This window comes from Dendropsophus ebraccatus, chromosome 5 (genome assembly GCF_027789765.1).
Source record: "Dendropsophus ebraccatus isolate aDenEbr1 chromosome 5, aDenEbr1.pat, whole genome shotgun sequence".
Lineage (NCBI taxonomy): Eukaryota > Metazoa > Chordata > Amphibia > Anura > Hylidae > Dendropsophus > Dendropsophus ebraccatus.
In genome coordinates, this window is record NC_091458.1 from 145,983,083 (window position 1) to 145,996,533 (window position 13,451).

Here is a 13,451-nt window from a genome sequence, read left to right on the forward strand (position 1 = left end):
AGGCTGAATTGTGAGCAACAGTTATTGTATGTACCGCTGTTATCTATATACTGGCGTCACTTTCATAGTGTCTGCGTTGATGAGAAGGGACATGATCTTAACAAAACAGGAAAATGGTCTCAAAATGGTGGTCAAAATGAAAATGGTAAGATTTTAGAATTATTTTCTAATAAAGATAGAAAACTAGAAAATTATATATATATATATATATATATATATATATATTAAAATTCTTAAAAAAAATGGTAAATGACACTTATTGGTTCATATAGATCAGCAGGACCATAACTAGAGGGTATGTAGAGATTGCTGTCACACTAAGCCCCTGAAGCCTACGAGGGCCCATGAGATGTAACAATTTTGTGAGTAACCAAATTATGGTTGTACCTACGGACACTTATTCTATGTTAATGACCTTCTTTTCTTACAGCCTTCAGTTACCGCAAAGCTCCACCACCTATTCCTCCAAGGCTTCTTTCCAAGCCCCTCATCTCGGTGACAGCCCAGAGTAGCACAGAATCTACCCATGAAACCTTTCTGCACAATGAGCCCACGCGGTTGCCTTGGTCCAAAGATGTCAAGGTCCACTGCAATTCTAGTGAGAGTCTGGAGGGAACCAAGTCAAGAGGTCTTTCCTTGGACCTGGCAACCGTCCAGCACAGAGCTTCACCCAAACCTTCCACTGTGATCAGCAAAGCTCTGCCAATAAGGGAAGAGCTAAAAGGTGGCACACGTCAAAGGAAATGGCGCCCATCTATTGGTGTACAGGTAAGTCTTTGCTAAAAGCATGGGTTTTTCAAAACCTTTAGTATGTTCTTATCAACAGTCAAAATGAACTATGAAATGCAATTGGATTTGCTCCTTTTCTTATGATTATATGCATGACTAAGGGGATAGTCTATCTAGTCGTGGCCAAGCAACCAAGCCATCCCTCCACTTGTGTTGGTGGAAAGGCCACAGTGGCTAATTTTATTACAACTAGGGATAAGCAAATTTGCTATGCTTGGCCTTTGAACTCCATGCAGCTCCACTCTGGGTGCCTGGAAAAGCTGGATATAGTACTGGAAAACTCTTCCCAGGAATGCATCCAGCTTTTTCAGGCACCCAGAGCGGAGTGGCACAGAGTTCAAAGTCAGCCGTCTGACAAGCCGACGGCCAAGCTTAGCGAAGCACTTCGCTTCGCTAGGACTGTAAATTTGCTTATCTCTGGTTACAAGCTTTTAATCATATATAGATGACAGTTAAATAGCAGTATAAATATATGACTAGATTATACAACAATATAAATCCAGGTACATTTTAAAGAAACTTCCTTTAAACAGTAGGAGGGATCGTTGAAGGCGTCTCCAAACCTTGTCACTGAAATTGTAACCATAATACTGAATCTCCCTTTTACCGTCAGCCATGACTTGCCAGACCCAAAGGCACCAATTGGGAGACCATAGGGTTCAAACTATGGCTGGGTACCACCTGCTGTGAAACTAACCTGCTGACAGCTCCCTATTGCGCATGGGAAAATACCACCAACACCCAACGCGTTTCGGAATCGTATCGGTTCCTTTTTCAAGAGCACTATATGACTCTTGAAAAAGGAACCGGTACGATTCCGAAACGCGTTGGATCTTTTCAATAAATTTATAACCTTTTATAGTTTTATACTTACTTATCTGGTCACCATAGTGGGACCTGCGCCTGGATCCCTGTTGTTGGAGTTTGGTGGTATTTTCTCATTGTTCCCTTGGTGGAGTTCGGGAGTGGCTGTGGTCCACAGGTATATACTTTCTATGCTAACCTGAGAGTTGTGCCTCCTTGTCAGCACAACTTTACCAGGTGAGGGTTACCATATCTTATCCCTTCACCCCTTTTTATCTAGCTGATCCGCCCCATGTAGCACTGTCCCTTGCTTTTCTTTTCTGGGGCACTGAGGATGAAGATATGTCTCTTACCTTCACCCTCAGCACCATCTCTGTGCAGTTTTAATGTTGTGCTCTGTGCTGTAAGGCTGTTTGGAGCACTGCCCCACCACCAGCATGCTGATCTGTCCCTGGCCAACCCCTCCCCCATTCAAACTCCTCCCATCCCATTTTCCACCTTCTGCGCACCACACTACGCCTCGGTCATAGGCTCATTCCGGGGCCTGTTTTTTAACTGTACCTTCTTGTCACAGCCAATGCTACTACTACAGTTATAGTGACCCTGAAAACGCATAGAAAGAATTTTTCTTTTCTTTGTTTTTTGTCTCAGAGTTTTGTGAAGTTATGAGGTGCTGGATTACTTACATTTTACATTGTATTCTCCCGTTGTTCCACATCTGTGCACCATGGCATGAATTTTTATGGCTTAATCATTACACAAATAGTAGCAACATTCCTTCAGGAATCATTTCATGATTTGCGTCTTTTTGCATGCTGATTCCAGATGAGCACACTATTTCCAAAGCCAAGACTTCTTCATTTCCATTTTGTACCAGACCATAACTTCCCTAACAATTTCAAAGGCTAGTCCATCAGAGATGAGCGAAACAAATCTTATGAACCAAGATTTGTTATGAACTTTGCAAAAAGTTTGGTTTGGTACCCAGCACACATTACTTTCCCCAGACTCGGCCTCATGACAGGCAGCCACCGTCCCGCATCTGCCTGTCATTTACCCCCTTAAATGCTACGATGCACAGCAATCATGGCATTTAAGGTAGGCACTGACAGGACAAGGACCTGTCACTGATTGATCGGGACCCCCAACCACTTGTACCGACAGGCGGGGGTAAGCCACTTACCTCCGTCCTGTCGGATCAGCGAACCGTGCATAGAGGCACAGAACTGATTTTTTTTTTTTTTTAAACCCTAATAAAATACCCCAATAAAGATTAATATTACCCCAATTTCCCAATTATACAAATAAAAATATAAAAAAACATAAAAAATAAACATATCACATATCATAGCGTGCAGAATTATCCGATCTATTAAAATATAACAATATTGTTCCCGCATAGTGGACAGAATAAATGAAAAGCATAAAAAAACAAAAAAACACCAGGATTGCTGGTTTTATAAAATTATATATTAAAAAATTAATGAAAAAAAAAACAAAAAAAAATTCTTACACTAAGCCGTGCTGTCAGTTTCCCGTTGCCAGTAACACGAACTGTGTATTCTGAAGAAGGTGGAGAGCAGCCTGAAGATACAGCAGCGGCCAGATGTCAGACATATAACATGAAAACATAGGGGGAGATTTATCCAACATGGCGTAAAGTGAAACTGGCTCAGTTGCCCCTAGCAACCAATCAGATTCCACCCTTCATTCCTCACAGACTCTTTGGAAAATGAAAGGTGGAGTCTGATTGGTTGCTAGGGGCAACTGAGCCAGTTTCACTTTACACCATGTTTGATAAATCTCCCCCTGAATGTTCATAATGGTCTTTTTCAATGAATACATAAAAAATTCTTTGGATAAATAGAGATTTGGGCTGAGGACATAACTACCGTATGAACATTAACATTGTACGGTATTTCTGCAGGTAAGGCATGACTAGTTATTTCATCTTTATGTTCTATAGATTGTGCATAATTTTTACAGTGAGCTTTTGTCTTGGATATGAAAGTCGTCTGAGTAGTGAAATGAAATCAGATATTATATTAGCCATCTCTTATTAATTGATTCATTACGTCTTCATTGCCGCAGGTAGAGACAATCTCTGACTCGGACACTGAAGGAAAGAGCAGAAGAGAAGTTCACTCCATTGGGGTTCAAGTAGAAGATGACAGAAGGTGCCTTTCTTTACTTAAACTTTTACTCTTAATTAGAGATGAGCCAATGAGTTCATCTGATCCTGAGTGCGGTATTTGATTACCGATGATGAAGAAGTTGGATGTAGCTCTACGGCTGCCTGGAAAACATGGATACAGGTCATAGTCTGTATCCACTAGGACTTCCTAGGGCTGCATCCAACTTTTTCAGCCACTTTTAATCAAATGCTGCACACACTTAGGATCAGATGAACTCGAGCTCGAGGTTCACTCATCTCTACTCATAATATTTATTATGAAAAGATTAGCTGACAGGCTGCAACTGTGCTGATTATACAACATTTCCATTACACATTTTTTTTCCATTTTATTGATGGGACTGTTTTTTATGTAAAAATTGGGGAAAAAAAGTATATGCAAAAAAACTCTCTCATACTACCATTTAAGGTAGTAGTCCTCTTAAGTCAATGATTCGCTCTTGGAGTTTTAGTGCATGACTTAGAGATGAGAGATGACCAATCGCTGACTGAGATGGAACAGCACCATGGCCAGGTCATTGGCTGAGCATGCTGCACTCCCTAGATGAGAGTGAAGATGGCAACAGCACAATTTAATGCACATAAAAAAGGGGTATGCTTACGTGTTCGTGTTCCCCTGGTTTCCTCCTCCGGGTCGTCAGTGTGTCCCGTTGATTGTAGTAGCCTCCAGCCTGCTCAACCAATCACTGACTGAGACGAGACAGCATTGTGGTCAGTGATTGGCTGTGCGGGCTGTTACTCTCCTCTCATTTAGGAAGTAGAGGTGGTTGCAATCAGCCCCCCACTGCATAGAGGGAGCACAGACAGGTAAGTATTGATAAGTGAACTTGATGAACCGTACTATAACAGCTGAACACCTGCAATTGTTTTGCTTTAGTGCTGTTCAATTAAGGTTATGGTCTGATAAGAAAAACAGTTACAAATGTTTTGTGCAAAGTCTTGTAAAAAGAAACGTTTGTTAATAATGTTACAATAAAACATACATGAAAACCTTTAATAACTCCCCCCCCCCCCCCCCCCGACTAAGTACAAGCCCTAAAAATGTCTTTGTTTATTACTTCAGTCATGATCTTTACACTGTGTACCTATACATTTTTATGGGTAACATGTAATAGACTTTGCGCTCCTCGGTCTGTGCCGGGCGGCCGAGGAAGCGCTGAATTTCTGTCTGTGTTTGCATATGAATTGTGTCTGAACTGTGTTTTACTTTTCAGCCACACCTGCCTTGCCTGTTAGACTTCTGGCAGTGCAGGGGTTACTGCACTGCTAGGTCTGTTCAGCTGCGCTTGGTGCTGGGATCAGGGCTGCTCCAATCAGCTGCTGGACCTAGTCTCTGATCCTGGATAAAAAGCAGTCAGCTCCTCCCTGCTGGCTATTAGTTGTTACTAGTCCCAGCTCCCCTGCTCCTTTCCCAGCGTTCCCTGTCCTAATCCCCTTGCTATTGCTCTGCCCGTGTTCTGACCTCTTGCTTGACATTTGAATATCCGCTCTCCTTCTGATTTTGTACTGCGTTGTCTGTTTGGTTTTGACCCTGCTAGTTGACTATCCTCCATTGTGTTTTGTTTGTCTGTCTATGTTTTGTGTATTCACCTACGCAGCGTAGGGACCGACTCCGTGGTTGTCCGCGACCGTTTAGGGTCGACCGAGGCAAGTAGGCAGGTGACAGTGGGTGGGTTCAGATCTAGGGCCCACTGTCTCTTGTCTTGTCTACGCCTGCCAGTCCTGACAGAATAGCCAGTCTTAAAAAAAAAAAATTTTTTTTTTTTTTTTTTTTTGCAGTCACCTTGCATCATGGACGCCATGAAGGCTCTGGTTAACCAGATGCAAGGTCTGAACATGCTGGTTTAGAACCTTGCTGAGCGCGTCCAGGAGCAAGAGACTGCACCGCGACAGGTGACCATGACCACCCCTCTACCTCTAGAACCTCCTGTGCAGCTCCCTGAAAAGTTTAAGGGAGACAGGAGGAGTTTCCGAACATTTAGAGAGGGGTGCAAGTTGTTTTTTCGTTTGCGCCCCTGCTCCTCTGGAGGCGAGGACGAAAGGGTGGGCATTATTATGTCCCTCTTGCAGGGTCCTCCTCAGGAGTGGGCTTTTTCATTGTCCCCTGGATCCATGGAGTAACCTCAGGTACCTCTTGAAAAGAAAAACAAATTAATGTTGCCTATTTCTTTGTTTTTGGGAGACAAATCTGTTTCTGGTTACGCTCATGTGGATTCGGGGGCCTCGGCCAACTTCATTAACTCTGCATTCTGGTCAGCTCTGGGAATATGCCCGCTTCAGCTTAGATGTCCGTTGACTATTACTGGTGCTGATTTTACACCCCTGGCCCAGGGTAAAATAAGGTACATTACTCCTTCTATGGAGGTGCAGGTTGGGTCAGTACACAAGAAGATTCTTGATTTTCTGGTCATGGATAACTTGTCTTCTGACATAATTTTGGGTTTGCCCTGGTTGGAACAACATAATCCTGTATTTGATTGGTCCACTAAGGAGTTGATTAAATGGGGTTCTAAGTGTTCTTCTCACTGTATTGCATTAAATGTCACAGACTGCTCTGCTATGGAGGGAGAGATTCCTGAGTTTGTAGCTGACTTTGCCGATGTGTTTGATGAGAAATCTGTGGAAGTTCTGCCACCGCACCGTCCGTACGATTGTGCTATTGATTTGATTCCAGGGTCCAATTATCCTAATTTGTCCAGACCCGAGAGGGAGGCCATGCGAGAATACATCCAGGATAGTCTTCGCAAAGGTCATATTCGTCCCTCTTGCAGCTTTGATGTCAGCAGTGCCCCCAGGGAAGAACCTGAGACTATTTTAACACCAGGAGTGGTCATTGCCACTCTCCAACCTGAACTTGCAGCTCATGTGGTAAACTCACAGTCCCTAGCACCCAGGAATACTCCAGATGGGAAACTCTTTGTACCTCCTAATCTTAGACTCAGGGTTCTTGAAGAGACCCATTGTCCTGTATTAGCAGGTCACCCGGGCATTGCTGGCACAAAGTATTTGCTCTCACGTTGTTATTGGTGGCCTACTTGGGCCAGAGATGTTAAACTGTTTGTTGAGGCCTGCAAGGTCTGTGCCAGGTCCAAGGTCCCTCGCAGATTACCCGAAGGTCTTCTACATCCTCTACCTCTACCTGAGAGACCTTGGACCCACCTTTCAATGGACTTCATCACTGACTTGCCGCCATCAAAAGGAAAGACTGTCATCTGGGTTGTTGTTGATAGATTCTCCAAAATGTGCCATCTCATTCCCCTTAAGAAACTCCCTAATGCACGTACTTTAGCATCTTTGTTTATCAATCATATTCTACGGCTACATGGGGTGCCAGAGAACATTGTGTCTGATAGAGGGGTGCAGTTTGTGTCTAAGTTCTGGAGGGAGTTCTGTGGTCGATTGGGCACTTTATTATCATTTTCATCTGCCTTTCACCCTCAGAGCAATGGGCAGACTGAAAGAGTGAACCAGTCATTGGAACAATTTCTCAGATGCTTTGTTTCTGGTGCCCAGGACAAATGGAAGGAGTATTTGTCCTTGGCGGAATTTGCCCTCAATAATAGGGAAAATCAATCTATCAAAATGTTTTTCTGTAATTATGGTTTTCATCCAAGGTATTCATCTGCGCATGCTTCTGAATCTGTTAACCCGTCAGCTGAAAAGACCTATAGTAGACTGTGCACAGTCTGGGCTCGAGCTCTTGAGAGCTTGGTTAAAGCCCAAGAATCTTCTAAAAGACAAGCCAACAAAAGACGCATATCTGGCCCAGAGTATTGTGTGGGTGACAAAGTGTGGCTTTCCACCAAAAACTTGAAGCTTAGGGTTCCGTCCGGAAAGCTAGCACCTAAATATATTGGTCCATATGCCTTTACTGAAATCATTAACCCTGTTTCTTTCAGGTTACAACTGCCAAGAACCATGCGCATTCATAATGTGTTTCACAAATCTTTATTAAAGATGTATGTTACTCCGGTGTTGCCATCTACTCCCCCTCTGGTCATTCCGGGGGATCTTGAGTTTGAAGTGGAAAAGATTCTGGACTCTCGTCGGGTGCAGAACTCTGTCCAATACCTCATCCATTGGAAGGGGTTCGGCCCAGAAGAGTGAACTTGGGTGGCAAGCAAAGATATTCATGCTCCTCGTCTCATACGCCAGTTCCATGCTCGCAATCCCTCTAAGCCGAGTCCTTTGAAAGAGGGTCCGGAGGCCCCTCATAAGAGGGGGGGTACTGTTAGGAATGTGACTTTGCGCTCCTCGGTCTGTGCCGGGCGGCCGAGGAAGCGCTGAATTTCTGTCTGTGTTTGCATATGAATTGTGTCTGAACTGTGTTTTACTTTTCAGCCACACCTGCCTTGCCTGTTAGACTTCTGGCAGTGCAGGGGTTACTGCACTGCTAGGTCTGTTCAGCTGAGCTTGGTGCTGGGATCAGGGCTGCTCCAATCAGCTGCTGGACCTAGTCTCTGATCCTGGATAAAAAGCAGTCAGCTCCTCCCTGCTGGCTATTAGTTGTTACTAGTCCCAGCTCCCCTGCTCCTTTCCCAGCGTTCCCTGTCCTAATCCCCTTGTTATTGCTCTGCCCGTGTTCTGACCTCTTGCTTGACATTTGACTATCCGCTCTCCTTCTGATTTTGTACTGCGTTGTCTGTTTGGTTTTGACCCTGCTAGTTGACTATCCTCCATTGTGTTTTGTTTGTCTGTCTACGTTTTGTGTATTCCCCTACGCAGTGTAGGGACCGACTCCGTGGTTGTCCGCAACCGTTTAGGGTCGACCGAGGCAAGTAGGCAGGTGACAGTGGGTGGGTTCAGATCTAGGGCCCACTGTCTCTTGTCTTGTCTACGCCTGCCAGTCCTGACAAGAACTTTCTGTTTGACTTCTTGAGTTGAAAAATCAATAAAAACACATTTGATTAAAGAAAAAAAAAAAAACTTTACAACACAGGTATGTATTACAGCCATGTGCATTAGTCCTATATCTATCAGCCTGAGTACCGCTTGGAAAACAGGGATACAGCTTATTACCTAGCCTGTATCCCTGTTTTCCAGGCGGTACTCGGGCTGTCTCCACCTTCTCAACGGAACGGGAAGGCAGCGGGAGTCAATTGCCGATGGTTTGGGTTCATACGAACCTGAACCTCAGCCCTGTTCGATCATCTCTACTCGCTAGAGCTGAAACAGTTATTATGGTCTGAATCCTTGTTAAACAACCTGGGGCCAGGGCCGCTTTAACCTAGGTGCATATGGTGCACGTGCACCGGGCCCCCTAGTTCAGATCACGTGACAGGGGCCCCCGGCTGAGGAGAGCAGTGATGGGGAAGGAGCTGAGGACACAAGTGTGGGCGCTCTGTGACACCTGTGGCAGTGCGGGGCTGGTGGTGGTCGGGAAGGAGGAGGACTGTAGCTGCTTCCTGTGAGACAGAGTGACCGGGTCTTACAGGAAGCAGCTACAGGCTGCCCTCCATGCTCTGCTGGCCCTGTCTGCGGGGGACCCCAGGAGGCAGTGCGACTTCACAAGCATCCAGCCTCTCCCCAGGCAGCGTGTGTGGAGGCCGGGGAGCAGCACCTGCACCATGCATGTAAGTAGTAGCCAGGTGGGAAGAGGGGGGGGAATTGAAGCTGGGGGCCCACTGACAGAGGATTAGCCCACCGGACCTGTCCGGAGTATGTCCCGATAAGCCCCGCCCCCTGGTTTCAAGCCCCGCCCCCGGTACAGACCACAGGTGGTATTTTAACACTTACTGCCATTCAGAAGTCACCCAGCTTTCCTGCATCTTATATTGTTGTATGACTGAGGCCACCCAGCTTTCCCAGGATCTTAGTCTTAGTATGATGGGGGGGGGGGGGTCACAAGATCTTACAGACTAGAAGGTCTGAGTCAGTCCTCCTAGTCTGTAAGCTCCTGTGTCCCCCCAGTCCTCCTAGTCTGTAAGCTCCTGTGTCCCCCAGTCCTCCTCCTAGTCTGTAAGCTCCTGTGCCCCCCAGTCCTCCTAGTCTGTAAGCTCCTGTGTCCCCCAGTCCTCCTAGTCTGTAAGCTCCTGTGTCCCCCCCAGTCCTCCTCCTAGTCTGTAAGCTCCTGTGCCCCCCAGTCCTCCTAGTCTGTAAGCTCCTGTGTCCCCCCCAGTCCTCCTCCTAGTCTGTAAGCTCCTGTGTCCCCCCAGTCCTCCTAGTCTGTAAGCTCCTGTGTCCCCCAGTCCTCCTAGTCTGTAAGCTCCTGTGTCCCCCCAGTCCTCCTAGTCTGTAAGCTCCTGTGTCCCCCCCAGTCCTCCTAGTCTGTAAGCTCCTGTGTCCCCCAGTCCTCCTAGTCTGTAAACTCCTGTGTCCCCCCCAGTCCTCCTCCTAGTCTGTAAGCTCCTGTGTCCCCCCAGTCCTCCTAGTCTGTAAGCTCCTGTGTCCCCCAGTCCTCCTAGTCTGTAAGCTCCTGTGTCCCCCCAGTCCTCCTCCTAGTCTGTAATCTCCTGTGTCCCCCCCAGTCCTCCTAGTCTGTAAGCTCCTGTGTCCCCCCCAGTCCTCCTAGTCTGTAAGCTCCTGTGTCCCCCAGTCCTCCTAGTCTGTAAGCTCCTGTGTCCCCCCAGTCCTCCTAGTCTGTAAGCTCCTGTGTCCCCCCCAGTCCTCCTAGTCTGTAAGCTCCTGTGTCCCCCAGTCCTCCTAGTCTGTAAGCTCCTGTGTCCCCCCCAGTCCTCCTAGTCTGTAAGCTCCTGTGTCCCCCCCCCAGTCCTCCTCCTAGTCTGTAAGCTCCTGTGCCCCTAGTCCTCCTAGTCTGTAAGCTCCTGTGTCCCCCCCAGTCCTCCTAGTCTGTAAGCTCCTGTGTCCCCCCAGTCCTCCTCCTAGTCAGTAAGCTCCTGTGTCCCCCCCAGTCCTCCTCCTAGTCTGTAAGCTCCTGTGTCCCCCCCAGTCCTCCTCCTAGTCTGTAAGCTCCTGTGCCCCCCAGTCCTCCTAGTCTGTAAGCTCCTGTGTCCCCCCAGTCCTCCTAGTCTGTAAGCTCCTGTGTCCCCCAGTCCTCCTCCTAGTCTGTAAGCTCCTGTGTCCCCCCAGTCCTCCTAGTCTGTAAGCTCTCGTGTCCCCCCAGTCCTCCTCCTAGTGTGTAAGCTCCTGTGTCCCCCCCAGTCCTCCTCCTAGTCTGTAAGGTCTTGTGTCCCCCCAGTCCTCCTAGTCTGTAAGATCCTGTGTCCCCCCCGTCCTCCTAGTCTGTAAGCTCCTGTGTCCCCCCCCCCAGTCCTCCTCCTAGTCTGTAAGCTCCTGTGTCCTTCCAGTCCTCCTAGTCTGTAAGCTCCTGTGTCCCCCCAGTCCTCCTTCTAGTCTGTAAGCTCCTGTGCCCCCAGTCCTCCTAGTCTGTAAGCTCCTGTGTCCCCCCAGTCCTCCTCCTAGTCTGTAAGCTCCTGTGTCCCCCCAGTCCTCCTAGTCTGTAAGCTCTTGTGTCCCCCCAGTCCTCCTAGTCTGTAAGCTCCTATGTCCCCCCAGTCCTCCTAGTCTGTAAACTCCTGTGTCCCCCAGTCCTCCTCCTAGTCTGTAAGCTCCTGTGTCCCCCCCAGTCCTCCTCCTAGTCTGTAAGCTCCTGTGTCCCCCCAGTCCTCCTCCTAGTCTGTAAGCTCCTGTGTCCCCCAGTCCTCCTCCTAGTCTGTAAGCTCCTGTGTCCCCCCAGTCCTCCTAGTCTGTAAGCTCCTGTGTCCCCCCAGTCCTCCTAGTCTGTAAGCTCCTGTGTCCCCCAGTCCTCCTAGTCTGTAAGCTCCTGTGTCCCCCCCAGTCCTCCTCTTAGTCTGTAAGATCCTGTGTCCCCCAGTCCTCCTAGTCTGTAAGCTCCTGTCCCCCCCAGTCCTCCTCCTAGTCTGTAAGCTCCTGTGTCCCCCCCCAGTCCTCCTAGTCTGTAAGCTCCTGTGTCCCCCAGTCCTCCTAGTCTGTAAGCTCCTGTGTCCCCCCAGTCCTCCTAGTCTGTAAGCTCCTGTGTCCCCCAGTCCTCCTAGTCTGTAAGCTCCTGTGTCCCCCCCAGTCCTCCTAGTCTGTAAGCTCCTGTGTCCCCCCCAGTCCTCCTAGTCTGTAAGCTCCTGTGTCCCCCCCCAGTCCTCCTAGTCTGTAAGCTCCTGTGTCCCCCAGTCCTCCTAGTCTGTAAGCTCCTGTGTCCCCCCCAGTCCTCCTCCTAGTCTGTAAGCTCCTGTGTCCCCCCCAGTCCTCCTCCTAGTCTGTAAGCTCCTGTGCCCCCCAGTCCTCCTAGTCTGTAAGCTCCTGTGTCCCCCCCCAGTCCTCCTCCTAGTCTGTAAGCTCCTGTGTCCCCCCAGTCCTCCTAGTCTGTAAGCTCCTGTGTCCCCCAGTCCTCCTAGTCTGTAAGCTCCTGTGTCCCCCCAGTCCTCCTAGTCTGTAAGCTCCTGTGTCCCCCCCAGTCCTCCTAGTCTGTAAGCTCCTGTGTCCCCCAGTCCTCCTAGTCTGTAAGCTCCTGTGTCCCCCCCAGTCCTCCTCCTAGTCTGTAAGCTCCTGTGTCCCCCCAGTCCTCCTAGTCTGTAAGCTCCTGTGTCCCCCAGTCCTCCTAGTCTGTAAGCTCCTGTGTCCCCCCAGTCCTCCTAGTCTGTAAGCTCCTGTGTCCCCCCCAGTCCTCCTAGTCTGTAAGCTCCTGTGTCCCCCAGTCCTCCTAGTCTGTAAGCTCCTGTGTCCCCCCCAGTCCTCCTAGTCTGTAAGCTCCTGTGTCCCCCCCCAGTCCTCCTCCTAGTCTGTAAGCTCCTGTGCCCCTAGTCCTCCTAGTCTGTAAGCTCCTGTGTCCCCCCCAGTCCTCCTAGTCTGTAAGCTCCTGTGTCCCCCCAGTCCTCCTCCTAGTCTGTAAGCTCCTGTGTCCCCCCCAGTCCTCCTCCTAGTCTGTAAGCTCCTGTGTCCCCCCCAGTCCTCCTCCTAGTCTGTAAGCTCCTGTGTCCCCCCAGTCCTCCTAGTCTGTAAGCTCCTGTGTCCCCCAGTCCTCCTCCTAGTCTGTAAGCTCCTGTGTCCCCCCAGTCCTCCTAGTCTGTAAGCTCTCGTGTCCCCCCAGTCCTCCTCCTAGTGTGTAAGCTCCTGTGTCCCCCCCAGTCCTCCTCCTAGTCTGTAAGGTCTTGTGTCCCCCCAGTCCTCCTAGTCTGTAAGATCCTGTGTCCCCCCCGTCCTCCTAGTCTGTAAGCTCCTGTGTCCCCCCCGTCCTCCTAGTCTGTAAGCTCCTGTGTCCCCCCCCCCCAGTCCTCCTCCTAGTCTGTAAGCTCCTGTGTCCTTCCAGTCCTCCTAGTCTGTAAGCTCCTGTGTCCCCCCAGTCCTCCTTCTAGTCTGTAAGCTCCTGTGCCCCCAGTCCTCCTAGTCTGTAAGCTCCTGTGTCCCCCCAGTCCTCCTCCTAGTCTGTAAGCTCCTGTGTCCCCCCAGTCCTCCTAGTCTGTAAGCTCCTGTGTCCCCCCAGTCCTCCTAGTCTGTAAGCTCCTATGTCCCCCCAGTCCTCCTAGTCTGTAAACTCCTGTGTCCCCCAGTCCTCCTCCTAGTCTGTAAGCTCCTGTGTCCCCCCCAGTCCTCCTCCTAGTCTGTAAGCTCCTGTGTCCCCCCAGTCCTCCTCCTAGTCTGTAAGCTCCTGTGTCCCCCAGTCCTCCTCCTAGTCTGTAAGCTCCTGTGTCCCCCCAGTCCTCCTAGTCTGTAAGCTCCTGTGTCCCCCCAGTCCTCCTAGTCTGTAAGCTCC

The 13,451-nt window shown here is 49.1% G+C and overlaps 1 protein-coding gene across 2 annotated transcripts in view; it reads left to right on the forward strand.

Annotated features, from left to right (window-relative positions):
• The window catches only part of DLGAP3 (DLG associated protein 3), a 305,405-nt gene that overhangs the window by 265,543 nt on the left and 26,411 nt on the right, over positions 1 to 13,451 (forward strand). For both annotated transcript variants that reach the window (XM_069971552.1, XM_069971553.1), the window contains exons 8-9: positions 431 to 768; positions 3,685 to 3,770. In XM_069971552.1, coding sequence (XP_069827653.1) covers positions 431 to 768; positions 3,685 to 3,770 — 424 coding nt within the window. The remainder of the gene's footprint in view (positions 1 to 430; positions 769 to 3,684; positions 3,771 to 13,451) is intronic.